The sequence below is a fragment of the Phoenix dactylifera genome, unplaced genomic scaffold (genome assembly GCF_009389715.1).
Source record: "Phoenix dactylifera cultivar Barhee BC4 unplaced genomic scaffold, palm_55x_up_171113_PBpolish2nd_filt_p 000496F, whole genome shotgun sequence".
Taxonomy (NCBI): domain Eukaryota; kingdom Viridiplantae; phylum Streptophyta; class Magnoliopsida; order Arecales; family Arecaceae; genus Phoenix; species Phoenix dactylifera.
Window position 1 is genome coordinate 352,459 of NW_024067916.1, and position 12,412 is coordinate 364,870.

A 12,412-nucleotide genomic window follows, 5' to 3' on the forward strand; every position below is an offset into this window, starting at 1 on the left:
GGCGCCTCAACTCGTCCTCGCTGGTCCAGGAACTGTCTGACATAGGTCTCCCTTGCCAATGCACAAGGAATCTGCAGTACTACCCATGCCTAGTGTCTACTGCTCGCACGTCAAGAATATCCTTAATACCCTCATGAAAACTGGACTCTGAGCCGGTGCTGGATAAATCTGGAACTGCAACCGCCTCTGATGGATCTCCATGGAACTGGTACAGATCGACGACGTTGAAAATTGAAAAAGTCTGGACGTTGTCTAAAAGCTCCAACAAATAGGCATTCACCCCCGGCTTTCGACGTATGCGGAATGAACCATACTTTTGCAGGTCGAGTTTGCTGTAACTGCCTAATGAAAATCTCTCTCCTAAAATAGGCCATCACCAGATCGCCCTCTGCAAAGTGAACCTCCCTGCGATGACAGTCAGTATCATCCTTATACCTGGCATTGGAGTCAAGCAAGCGTTGATGGACTTTCCGTTGGATGTGACGGACCTGCTCAATATTGTCCTCTGCTTCGGCACTTATCCGACCATGATAGAAAATGGAAGCACGATCAAGTATGTGTGGAATAGAAAAATCGTAAATGTTTTCAAATGGAGACTTACCAGTAGTACAATTTATAGAACTGTTGTATGCAAATTCAGCCTGTGCTAAAACCAAATCCTACTGAGTAGGACGCTCACTAACCAAACATCTAAGCATGTTACCAAGCGTATGGTTCACTACCTCTGTCTGACCATCTGTTTGGTGGTGATAAGCACTGCTGAAGTTTAGTTTTGTTCCTCATTTGCTCCAAAGAGTTTTTCAAAAATAACTAGTGAATTTTGTCTCCCTATCAGATGTGAATAATCTTGAAATACCATGCAGTCTGACAATTTCTTTAAAAAATAAATGTGCTATATGAGATGCATCATATATTTTCCTACATAGAATGAAGTGTGCCATTTTTTAAAATCAGTCCACCACAACAAAAATCGAATCAACCTTCCTAGTAGTCATGGGTAGTCCTACAATGAAGTCCATGGTGATATCCTCCCAAGGGCCACTAGGGATAGGCAACGAGGTGTACAAGCCTGTATTCTGGATCTTTTCCTTTTTCTGTTGACAATGTTGACATTTTCGCACGTATTAATGATGTCGTCTCTCATCTTAGGCCAGAAATACCTCTCAACTAGGAGTCCTAAAGTGTGGCTCTGTCCATCATGAGCAGCTAACCCTCCATGAAATTTCCGAATCAAAGTCTCACGCAATTCATCTCCACATACGCGCAAGTGTAATCCTCTAAATAGGAATCCGTCCTTGAATTCAGACAATAAAGGTTGGACTGCTTTTGGAATCTCCAATTCCTCCTAGATTTCTTTTTCTACCAGAACACAAACTACCGAGTCCTCTTTCAGTTCAGCTTTGAAAGATTTTGAATTTAAAATCAACGCCCTTTGAGTAGGTTCTTTGCTTTTTTTTTCACAAAATTTTTCGTTATATCTATAAAATTCCTTTTGTGGATAGAGTATAATATTCATTTTATCTTTCACAAAGAAATATGTATTCTTTTCTCTGTCATGCTGGATCTTCCTATCGTACTGCCAAGGCCTACCTAAAACACGTGGCACACCTCCATAAGCATAACGTCACACCATACCTGATCTTGATATCGTTTTCCAATGAAAAACTCTACTAGACACCTATGGGTGACTGGAACCTCAACTCCCTCCTTAAACCAAGATACCTTATATGGTTTATGAATCTTTTGTGTAGGTATCTTTAGTTTTTTTTTGCTAAAGTAGGTATCTTTAGTTTATCAACCATGTCTTGAAACACGAAGTTTTTAGTACTGCCACTATCAATCAAGATAGAACATTTATATCCTCCTGCAGTACCTATAGTCAAGAAAATACTTTGCCTCAACCAATTGTCCTAGGCAGGTTGCTTAGGTGCGACCATGACACGGTGAATCACCATGAGTGGGCCCACCTCATCACCTGTAATATAAACATCGTCATTCTCCGACTCATCTTGTTGTTCAGACTCACCCTCATTTGCCTGTAGATTGGGTTCATCTGAATCGTCCTGGCATCTTTGCTCAATCAAGTGTGACTGAGACTAGAATTCTCTCAGGAGACATTTAGAGAATTTATGTCCGAATTGTCGGCACTTATAGCAAATGGTAGTGGAATCATGTGCCGGTGCCAGTACGCCTTTTTTTTTGTCCCATAATTTCTTGTTAGAATTGGGCTTTAGGGCAGTTGTAGTCTTGGTAGGATTCTGAGAACTTATTGCCTTGTTTCCGAACTGACTCTCTTCATAGGTAGTGAAGTTTCTGTTTGAGTCCCACTTTCAACCAATGGTTCACCTTTGTTGTGCTTCTACTCTTAGTGCATGGTGATGGGCATCATCAATACTCAAAACATCGAATATCTCTACTTGGTCCAGGATGTCCCACCTCAAGCCATTGATATATCTACTGGCAACATGAATGGGGTCCTCACTAAGGTCGTGTCTTGCTTGGAGCTCATAGAACTCCTCGGTATACTCATCCACAGTCCTAGTCCCTTGTCGGAGGTTTTGGAATTTCAAGTAGAGGTTTTGGCGATAATTCAATGGGACAAATCGCTTCCTCAACTTCTCCTTCATCTTACTTCAAGTACGGATCTTATCCTTACCTTGCTGAACTCTTCGTTCTTGGAGTTGCTTCCACCAAACCAATGCATGTCCCTTTAATTTGAGGGTCACAAATTTGACCTCTTTATCCTCAGAAATTTCTTTCCAATCAAAATAGTGGTCAATTTTATCGACCCAATCAAGAAAAATATCTGGCGGAAACGCCCCTCAAAATTTCCAATATCTATCTTAATGCCATCATCCCAACGTCTAGCACGAGGAGGTTCTCTATGTGGTGGTCTCTCTCTGTTCCTACGTAGTGGTCGGTCGTCTAAGTCATTTTCTATCTCATCTGACTCACTACTCTCGACTACCCTCTAATTGACCCTTTGTCTACCTTGAGATCTGACTCTACATCTTGGCTCATCCTGATGGTTTTTCTCTCTCCTAGGTCTCACTATCTCAAGTATGTTCAATTCTAGTCTAGTCATGAAGTTGGAGAGGTGTTCTACCTGTCGTTGGATCTGCTCTAAGATTTGTTGCTGGGTTCTAAATGTATCTTGCCAATTATCAAACATGATTGTAGGCTAAGATTCGACCCAAAACTGTTTCGGAGGTGCTTCTAATATTATGAAAGTGAAACAGATTTTTTTCAGAAAACTTTTTTTTGATTTTTTTATATTTTTGCCGAAAATAAATATTTTAATACAGAAATTAATATTTTAATGCAGAAATATTTTCTTATTTTTTAAATGCGGAAAATGAATGCAGAATTTTTTTAAAATGCAGAAACTAATTTTTCTGTATTTTTAACTCCAAAAATTAAACTTTTTGTAGTTTTAAATGCAGAAAATATAATTTATTATTTTTTTAATCCAGAAAATATATTTCTCTGTTTTGAAGTGCAGAAATTTAATTCTCAGAATTTAAAATGCAGAAAAATGAATGTTTTAATGCAACACAATAATAAAGATTCGTAGATATGCAGGACCTATTTTTTCTGATACCACTTTAGTGCAACCTATAATCGATTACTACAGGTGTAGATTGATTTCATAATAATCAATTATGGTACAATTGATTAGACACTTCAGCAAATACTCATCAACCCAAAAGAACATCATAGAGATATGTGAATGCAAAACAAAACATGATAGATATTTTATTAATGAAGCCTAATCAATGAAATATAACTAATGCAGCAAACTGAAAATAACTACAACAGAAAAATAAAAAAAATACTGCCAGCAAACTCGGGTTCCAAGGATGTGATAGATGGCAACAATGGTAATGATAATGGATGAAGATAAATGATTGATGGATGAAAAAACGAGGGCTGGGCAAAAGATGGTGATAGAACTAGTCGGATAATTACCTCTGCGAGTTTGGTCCTTCCAATCCAATGAGAATCTTCAGGCCACGCTTCACCAAGATATCGAGATGAAGGATGACGGGGTCAAGAAGGTGGCTCCAAGAAGAAATAGGTCAAGAAGCAGGATGAAAGTGGAAAAAAAAAGGATCTCTCAGGACTTCACCCACGGTGGCACTCACCTTTTTAGGATTTGTTCTTCTCTTCCTCTCTTTTTTTGATGTTGTCCTCCCTTTTTATAGGCCAAGTTACCGTTCCGTGAATAGTAATCGGGTCGGGTTACTGTTCTGTGAACAGTAATGGGTCGGGTTACTATTCCATGAACAGTAATAGGTCGGATTATTGTTCACGTGAATAGTATTTTTTTTCTTTTTTCTTTTTTCTCTATGCTGTTTTCTGCAAATTTCTGCGTATTTCTGCAGATTTATGGTGTATCTTTTTTTTTCTCTTCTAACTTCCTTCCCCTCTTCTTCCATACATGCACAATTCTATTTCCAAGACTCTCATCCATCCTCCTCCGTTCCTAGAGATGAGTGATGACCATGGGCATTGAAGAAAGACTAAGGCTCAAGCAATTAAGTGTGGTGGTTTGGAGTTGGGTTAGGCTTCCTATCACACCTAGGTAGACCCTTTTTGCTTGGCAGTACTAGTACATGACTTGACTGTAAATCCAAGCTTAAACATAGTTTTGGATGAAAATCACAGAAACAACAAAAAACATAAACTATGTATAAGATGGAGTCTTGAGACTACATCAATTGTTTCTGATATTTCAAGAAACATGTTAGTTCATGATTCCGAGGGGATGTACAGTTTGGATACCTATGCGACAAATCTATATAGATATAAAGAAAAGGTTCTCTAAGGTTGAGAATTGAGAATCAGTGCTACGGTCCCCTATTGTTTGATCCAATATTTACCGGGACAGCCTTGACTTCCATAGGTCCTTGGTTTGACTTGGTTGTTATGCCAATAGCAGTGCCAGGCAGCTAAGTTGGTATGGAAGAATTGCTACTAGTACATGACTTGACTGTAAATCCAAGCTTAAACATAGTTTTGGATGAAAATCACAGAAACAACAAAAAACATAAACTATGTATAAGATGGAGTCTTGAGACTACATCAATTGTTTCTGATATTTCAAGAAACATGTTAGTTCATGATTCCGAGGGGATGTACAGTTTGGATACCTATGCGACAAATCTATATAGATATAAAGAAAAGGTTCTCTAAGGTTGAGAATTGAGAATCAGTGCTACGGTCCCCTATTGTTTGATCCAATATTTACCGGGACAGCCTTGACTTCCATAGGTCCTTGGTTTGACTTGGTTGTTATGCCAATAGCAGTGCCAGGCAGCTAAGTTGGTATGGAAGAATTGCTGCACCATGGAAAATCCTTCTCTATACAAGTTCTCGTACAAGGTTTTTGAACATAACTTCAATAGGCAAGAGGTGTAAACACTGCAAGGTGTGAAGCGATCTCGTACTAAACGAATTTTACTTTCCAACCAAGAGAGTAGAACCTATTCTTGCAATTGCGGTCAGTCTCGACGGCTGACCAAAGCCAGGTCCAACTCAATGGTGACTTCACCCTCACCTCGGAACCGGAGGTGGGAATTCCAAAAATTCTTTGTATACGTTCATTCCAACCTTCAATTCTCCTTTCTAGGATATCTTAAAATTAGCTATAGCTGTTTGTATAGAGAGTGAGTCAGCAAATCAAACATATATTTCGCCAAATCTTTAGCCATTCATGTCAATCCTATTTGAGGTGCTCCAATCATTTCATTTATATGATCAGTGAACTATGATAGAGCTGTTTGATGGCCTTTCCATTAGATGGTTTTGATTGTTCTATGAAAACTGAGTGGTTCCACACTTCAGAAGTAAAGTTGTCTAGAGCAATTAAAACTCGAGCCATAGCCCCACATATATACAAGATCAGTATTTGTCATATGGAGCTTGCTTATGAGATCTTTTACGCCCTTCCTATAATGTCCTGAGAGATATCTGCAAATTGGGAGAATCTACATATGCTTTGTCAGTTTTTAAAACTTTTCTCGAGCGGACAACATATTGTATTTATAATACCAAAACATATGTAGCCTCGACTAGATATTACAACATTAATATCCAAAGAGGGGGAAAGAGTGTAGCATAGATTCCACATTTCTAAAACAACAAAGGAGTCGGGGAAAGAACATTTAAAACTTAGAGCACAAAATATCAAGATCCCGCACAAAACAGAAACAGTGTTGCATCATTAGAGGAAAATAGCATCATTAAAGAGATAGAAGACTATTTTAGTTCCTCGCAAACTTCGAGTCAGTGGCGTGCATTCGAATGGCGTCTCTAACTTTTCATACCAAACTCTCCTGAGCCAAGCAAACCATTGAGCATTCCTCATTACCTATGTTTAATTTTTTTGTGAAAAGTTTTGAGCGATGATCCGGGCTTAGAATCGGCTATCAGTTCTGGAGATGTACCTGTAAGAAATAAAACAGGAAAAAAGAAAAAAAGAGACAACCTTAAAAGTAGATCATGACCAATTTGAAGATCTTCAACCTTTGTAAGACCCCTAGCACGAGTTCCAGCTAAAGCCTCACTTGTAATATTGGAGTACTTTCGATGAAATAATTTCTCTGGCTACTCAACAAAAAAAGAAGAAAGAGAGTCTTAGTTAGAATATAGCTACTTAAAGTAAATCTAGCAATCAATCACCTGTACCAGACTACTATTTTTTCTGTAATCGATGCACATGACCCACAAAGAAACAGTTAACAACATGTGTGTTCTATTCCAATAACCAAATAAAAGTAACAGAACCGAGAGAGCTCATATCATTCTTCTCACCATAGTACGCAATAGTTTTACAATGGAAAATGGAATTATGAACCCAAGTCAAATTCATTTTCATTTAGTACCGTGATTTGGGTGAACTTCCCCAAATATGAAGCTCTACTTATTTCAAAATGGTAACTGTAAGATTTGCAACATTTATCAAGTGCATTAAATTAACAGATCTACTTGACATGATGGTAGACCATTATTTTGTGATTCCTTTAGGTGCTGAAAAGTATCGTCAAAAATAAGAATGTTTTGGAAGGTCATAAGCATTTGGACAATATTATTCTCACCTCAATAACAGCAAATAATAGCAAAAAAGAATCGATTGTGACGCCAGTTAAGAAGCAGTACATTAGCAACAAGTATGAAACAATTACTGCTTTAAATAATGGCTGCCAAGGCAGGCCGCCAAGGTGCCCACTTTAACATTTCACATCATATATGAGCAGGGTCGGCGGAACTGTCTTGAACCGGACGGTTCTGGCCATCCCAAGCCGTACCGGTGGCTGACCGGTACGGTTCCGGCAACGAAAACAAAACTCGTTGCCGGAGTCGGAGAAGGAGAAGGAAAGAGAGAGCTAGCGAGGGAGGGAGAGGGTGAAACGCCGGCGGAGTGCCGACGGAGGCCGGCCTCGGCCGCGAGAAGCGAAGCCGCAGCCGCTGCCCCTGTTTCAAACAAAATAAGGTTCAGCCGCGGCCTTAAAAAATTCGCAATTTTTAAGTGAAGTCAGCAAATCAATTGCCGACTTCACTTAAAAAACACGATTTGCCTACTTCACTTAAAAAAAAAACGCGAAATTTTTTTAGCCGCGGCCTCCGCCAGCTCTCCGCCGGTCCTCCTCCAGCCCTCCTCCGGCCCTCCCTCCCCCGCTCGCTCTTTCTCTTTTCCTCTCTCCCACGGTCCCTCTCTCCGTACAGGCCCGGCACGGCCCGTACCGAATCGTCCCGCCGGAAAACCGGTACGGTGTCCGGTACCAGTTCCTCCGACCTTACATATAAGTATAGAGGATGAGATTGATTTATAAATCCATATTACATTTTTGCCAAGTTAATACTTGCTATTGAATTAGTGCATCTTATTTGACATTTTATGTTTCACTTACTAGATTATTACTACTTTTACGTTTATCCTTATATCTATCATGTTGTATAATTCATTACTTTTGGGCCCCCTTGATCTCTAGCAACAGCCTAGGTGGCTGCCTTGGGCCTAGGCACTCAGTGGTCGCCTGGCCGTGCATCTGCTGCAATTTTCAAACAAATGAAAATAATGACAGTATCACTGGGTTTCAAACATATCATTATCACTAAGCAATTAAAACAAGGCAGAGGCTCTGTTGATCTAATTAGCATACCGTATTTCCAATAAATGCTGGAGCATCAGGTGGCTGAATAAAGAACTGGTAAGCATTTTGGCCTTCAACCTGCTGACAAGGTGCAAATAATTGAGTTCTTAGCCCATCAGCAGATAGCATAACGAAAATATTTAAACAGGAGCTGCATGAGGGGGACCATACCTGTAAACAAGCTAATAGTGAAACAGGATCAATGCTAGTATCAGTAACATATCTACTACACCTTGCAAGTACAACCTAGAGAAATATTCAGTAAATTACTATGGAAATGTAAAGAATTAGCAATAAATGTGGTAATTGATTTTGGAAGCCCCATTAACAAGCAGTTACCAAGAAGAAAATTTGCCAAACTTAATCGCATACAAGAGAATATCTAATGATGATATTGTCCAGTAAGTTACCAACATAAAGAAAACCATGATAAAACTTTGAAGAGGAAAACCTTAAAGCAGTTGTTTCCTATGTTGTCTTAAGATAACTAGATAATAGATATAATTCTAGGGTGTTCTATTTCATAGAAAGACAACAATAAGTACCTTCACCAGTTCCGAATTTCTTCCTTTTATGATCTGCAGGGCTTTCTTAACAGAAATATCCCAAGATGTTCTTGTCGGAACATGATTAAAGCCAATAATGGCTGTTCTTGGGACCAGCTTCCTTAATCCACCGAAACAGGGGGTGATCTGCATAACTATTGGTAGGTTAAAAGGCATAGCCAAATTTCTTCTGCAACAGATAAGGAGACTCAAAAAGAGCTCCACAAGGGAACATTCATTACGCAAATATATACCTGGTGCATTGTAGCTTGAACCCCATTAATTGCTTTTTTCCATGTCCAAAGAAGAGTGTTGTCCCATGCAATATTCAGAGCAAGCATTGAACTTTCTTCAAGCTCATTAAACTCAACCTGTCATTCAATTTCTTCGATAGCAAGTGGTTAAGTACTAACAAGCAGGTTGTGGGCACACATCTATATGTATGCTATCTCAACAGTGATGACTTTAAAGTAGATATTCAATTGGAGGCACTTAGAGTGAGAAAAGGAAAGGTACAACATACCTGCGGAACAATAAAGTAAAATGAACCGAAATTCTTCCATTCAGGAGAAACATTTGTTCTCGCATCAAAACGAATACCACCATATGCACGAATCGAAGGACAATCCTTTGAGAGGAATCTTCATAAAATAAGGTGAAGGACAATGTATTAGGAACAGACATAAAAATTATTCAAGACATCCACAAACTTATGGGCATAATACCCGCGTATAGCATGATATAACCGGCATCTTGCTTTGTTTCTAAGAGATTAATAAGTCATATCCCTCATCACCGAAGTAAGGTGTATCCAGCTCCATAACCAAAATCATGAGCTTAGTAACTTCTCCATTCACTCTTTAAAGGCATGAGGATCGGTCATACTCCTTCCATATAGGCAATCTGACAAATACCCTTATGCTATGTATACACTGAATCTGAGAGGAACAGCCCTTCAACCAATGCAAACAGTTCCATTTTCAGTACCCGAGGGCCATATGATCATATCCGCACAATGCTGAGCAGTGAGCACTGTTTTGATATTGCACACCTTCAACTTATAAGAAGAAATAAAAAAATAACAGAATTTATCTTCAGACATCTATTTGAGTTGATTTCTTCTATCCGGCCAACTCACATGTATGTTGTTACAGGTTCTTCGAGACAAGGAGAGCACAATTTTACAAGAAAGAATAACAAGATGCTAGCGATAGTGTGTCAAAAAAATCAAATAGCTTTGTCCTGTTTTACTAAGTTTAGCTCACTAGATTATTGAATCATAAGTGAAAAGAATAAAAATTTTGTTACGAACTGAAAGGAATGTTGCTTGTATTCTGATGGAACAGTGGCATCTACAATCCATGCTTCATTTATTGGGTAATTCCTTCCTTTTGGGGGCAGTCAATAGTATATGTTCCATAGATTAGTGCTATAACCCAACCAACATATCTAAACTTATATTCAACACCTGGCTTCTTGAGGATGAGACTTAAACAAATTATGTAAGGAAGCCAAACCAAAATATCAATTTGTTTCGAGATTACCTAAATCCTTGCAGGTCCCCAACCACTTAAAGAGCTAATAATGCATGTGCAGAACTTGAATAAAGAGAAAGAAATCTTTCACGGAATTCATACCATTGACACATGCTCTTCTTGTTTAGGCATATCTCAGTAAAATCCTTTTACAGCGGAAGAACTCCTATTGATTAGGTTTGATATGTCAAGAAGAAGCTAAAAGCAGGATCAAAGATAGCGAAGGAAAGAAAAGATCGTGAATCAAGAATTTGCAACAAAATGGAAAATTCCGTGGATCGTGATTCCAAAAGCAAAACATGTAGCGGTTGATTGACGATTGTGAGACAAAATAGATAGATCCAAGAACGATACCTTTTGATGCAGCGCCAGTCGTCCAAGGAGAAAGGATTGGAACCTTGAAAGAAGACCGCGGATCCCACACCTGCGACGCTGACGATGTCCTCGTCCTCCGAGCTTGGGAGCCGCCCTCCATTGCTGTCCCCAAAGGACAAGGGCAAGGAGACGCTCGGGTGAGATTTGGCGGAGAAGTAGCAGCGAGGGAGAGGGTGCTGCGCGTGGAGCCAAACGATGCCATCCGCCCTCTGCCGAATTGGGACCTACATTATATTAACAGAGAAGAAGCGATCAAGAACGACGTCCAAAGACCTAAGAGAATTTGGAAGGCAAGGGCAAGGAGTGGATAATAACCCTAGAACCAGAAAGAAACCCTAGCGCCGGCGAAGGACGGAGAACCGACCACCCGCCTCCTCTCTCTCTCTCTCTCTCTCTCTCTCTCTGTGGGTGTGGGTGTGGGTGTGTGTAACGAGGGGAAACAGAGCATGGGGCTGTTCATTTCGTTGCCTATCGGAGAGCTGACCGCTGACAGAATGGAATGAAGTGGACGGTGTCGATCAAGCATCCGCGCATGATGCGCCACTGATCTTCTTCTTTTAGGATTTTTTGCATGGTATTTTACTAAATATCAAATTTTGCATAAATATTTTTTTAAAATTAATATTTATATTTATACCATCGTAAAACTCTGTTATTGTATAAATATCTCTAATATAACAGATGTTCTAACGGTATTTAAAAAATCATATTTATATTAATTAAAAATAAAATAAAAATTTAAAATGACGTTATTATCCTTACTCTTTCCTTCCCATCCCATCCAGTGCCTTACTCTCCCCTCCCCTGCCTTACTCTTCCCTCCCCTTTCCACCCCATTGTGCCTTACTCTCCCCTCCCCCCTAATCCACCCCCGCCCCCCTCCCCTCTCCGGTGCCCGGCTTCCTCCCGACCCCCTGCGTATCGGGATCCCGATCGCGGGTGTTCCACACAACTGTTCTTGTGCCAGAAAAGAAGAAGAATCTCTTTCGATGTGCATACAATATGCATGGGATTAGCCGCTTCAATGGGATCTTTCATTCTGGTCGGAGGAGAAATTACCAAACATCTAGCATTTCCTCTCCACAGCTGTGCTCTGCTTCAGAATCTCTTAGGCCCAGAAGAGAGAGAGAGAGAGAGAGAGGACTGTTGGTTTGAGTTGGAAAGAAGGTGGCTTGTCTAAGGACCAGAAATGATGTCGAGTAGCTTGTTAGCCTAGCTGCACAAATATAATTGATAAATTAAATATTTCTAATATTCAAAAATAGTAAATAAGAAGAATAAACTAGTAAATAATTAACTTGATAATATAATAATAAAATAAAAAAAGAGATAAAAGATGGCATGTGGATCGAAGCATGCTGATGCGTTGTCCCAAGAAAGTTTATGCCCCCCACACATGGGTCTGCTGGCACAGATCTCCTACAGATACGACGACCCAATACAGAATCACGTATTCCCCGTCAGTGCGCCTCCAGGGAAGAAAGAAGAGCACGTTCACGCTTGCAAATAGCTCAAAAGAAACTTAGAAAAATTATGAGGAGAAGAAAATTTTTCTTTATTTCTTTTCTCCCCAATGATCCCTAGAGCCATTTTTATCTAGACTCTCGGAATAGGAAGAAGAGAAAATTTTGATTGTCTTTGAAATGATCCCTAGAGCCCTTTATATAAGCTCAAGCGCGTCAAAAGAAGCAAACTCTCCTCCTGCAGATTCTTGTGCTCCTTTGATCATACGGCTTATTGCATCTTGGCTATCCATGCTTCCTTCCTTCTTCGAGGGGCCTTTCCATGCTTGCTCTTACGC

General features: G+C 39.8%; 1 protein-coding gene across 1 annotated transcript in view; it reads right to left on the bottom strand.

Moving 5' to 3' along the window:
• Positions 1-12,412, bottom strand: part of LOC103723441 (isochorismate synthase 2, chloroplastic) — a 44,151-nt gene that overhangs the window by 11,182 nt on the left and 20,557 nt on the right. Inside the window, exons 3-10 of the mRNA XM_039119183.1 lie at positions 10,591-10,835; positions 9,225-9,342; positions 8,956-9,072; positions 8,702-8,848; positions 8,328-8,402; positions 8,166-8,237; positions 6,570-6,609; positions 6,374-6,449 (exon numbers count right to left, since the gene is read on the bottom strand). Coding sequence (XP_038975111.1) covers positions 6,374-6,449; positions 6,570-6,609; positions 8,166-8,237; positions 8,328-8,402; positions 8,702-8,848; positions 8,956-9,042 — 497 coding nt within the window. The 5' untranslated portion in view covers positions 9,043-9,072; positions 9,225-9,342; positions 10,591-10,835. The remainder of the gene's footprint in view (positions 1-6,373; positions 6,450-6,569; positions 6,610-8,165; positions 8,238-8,327; positions 8,403-8,701; positions 8,849-8,955; positions 9,073-9,224; positions 9,343-10,590; positions 10,836-12,412) is intronic.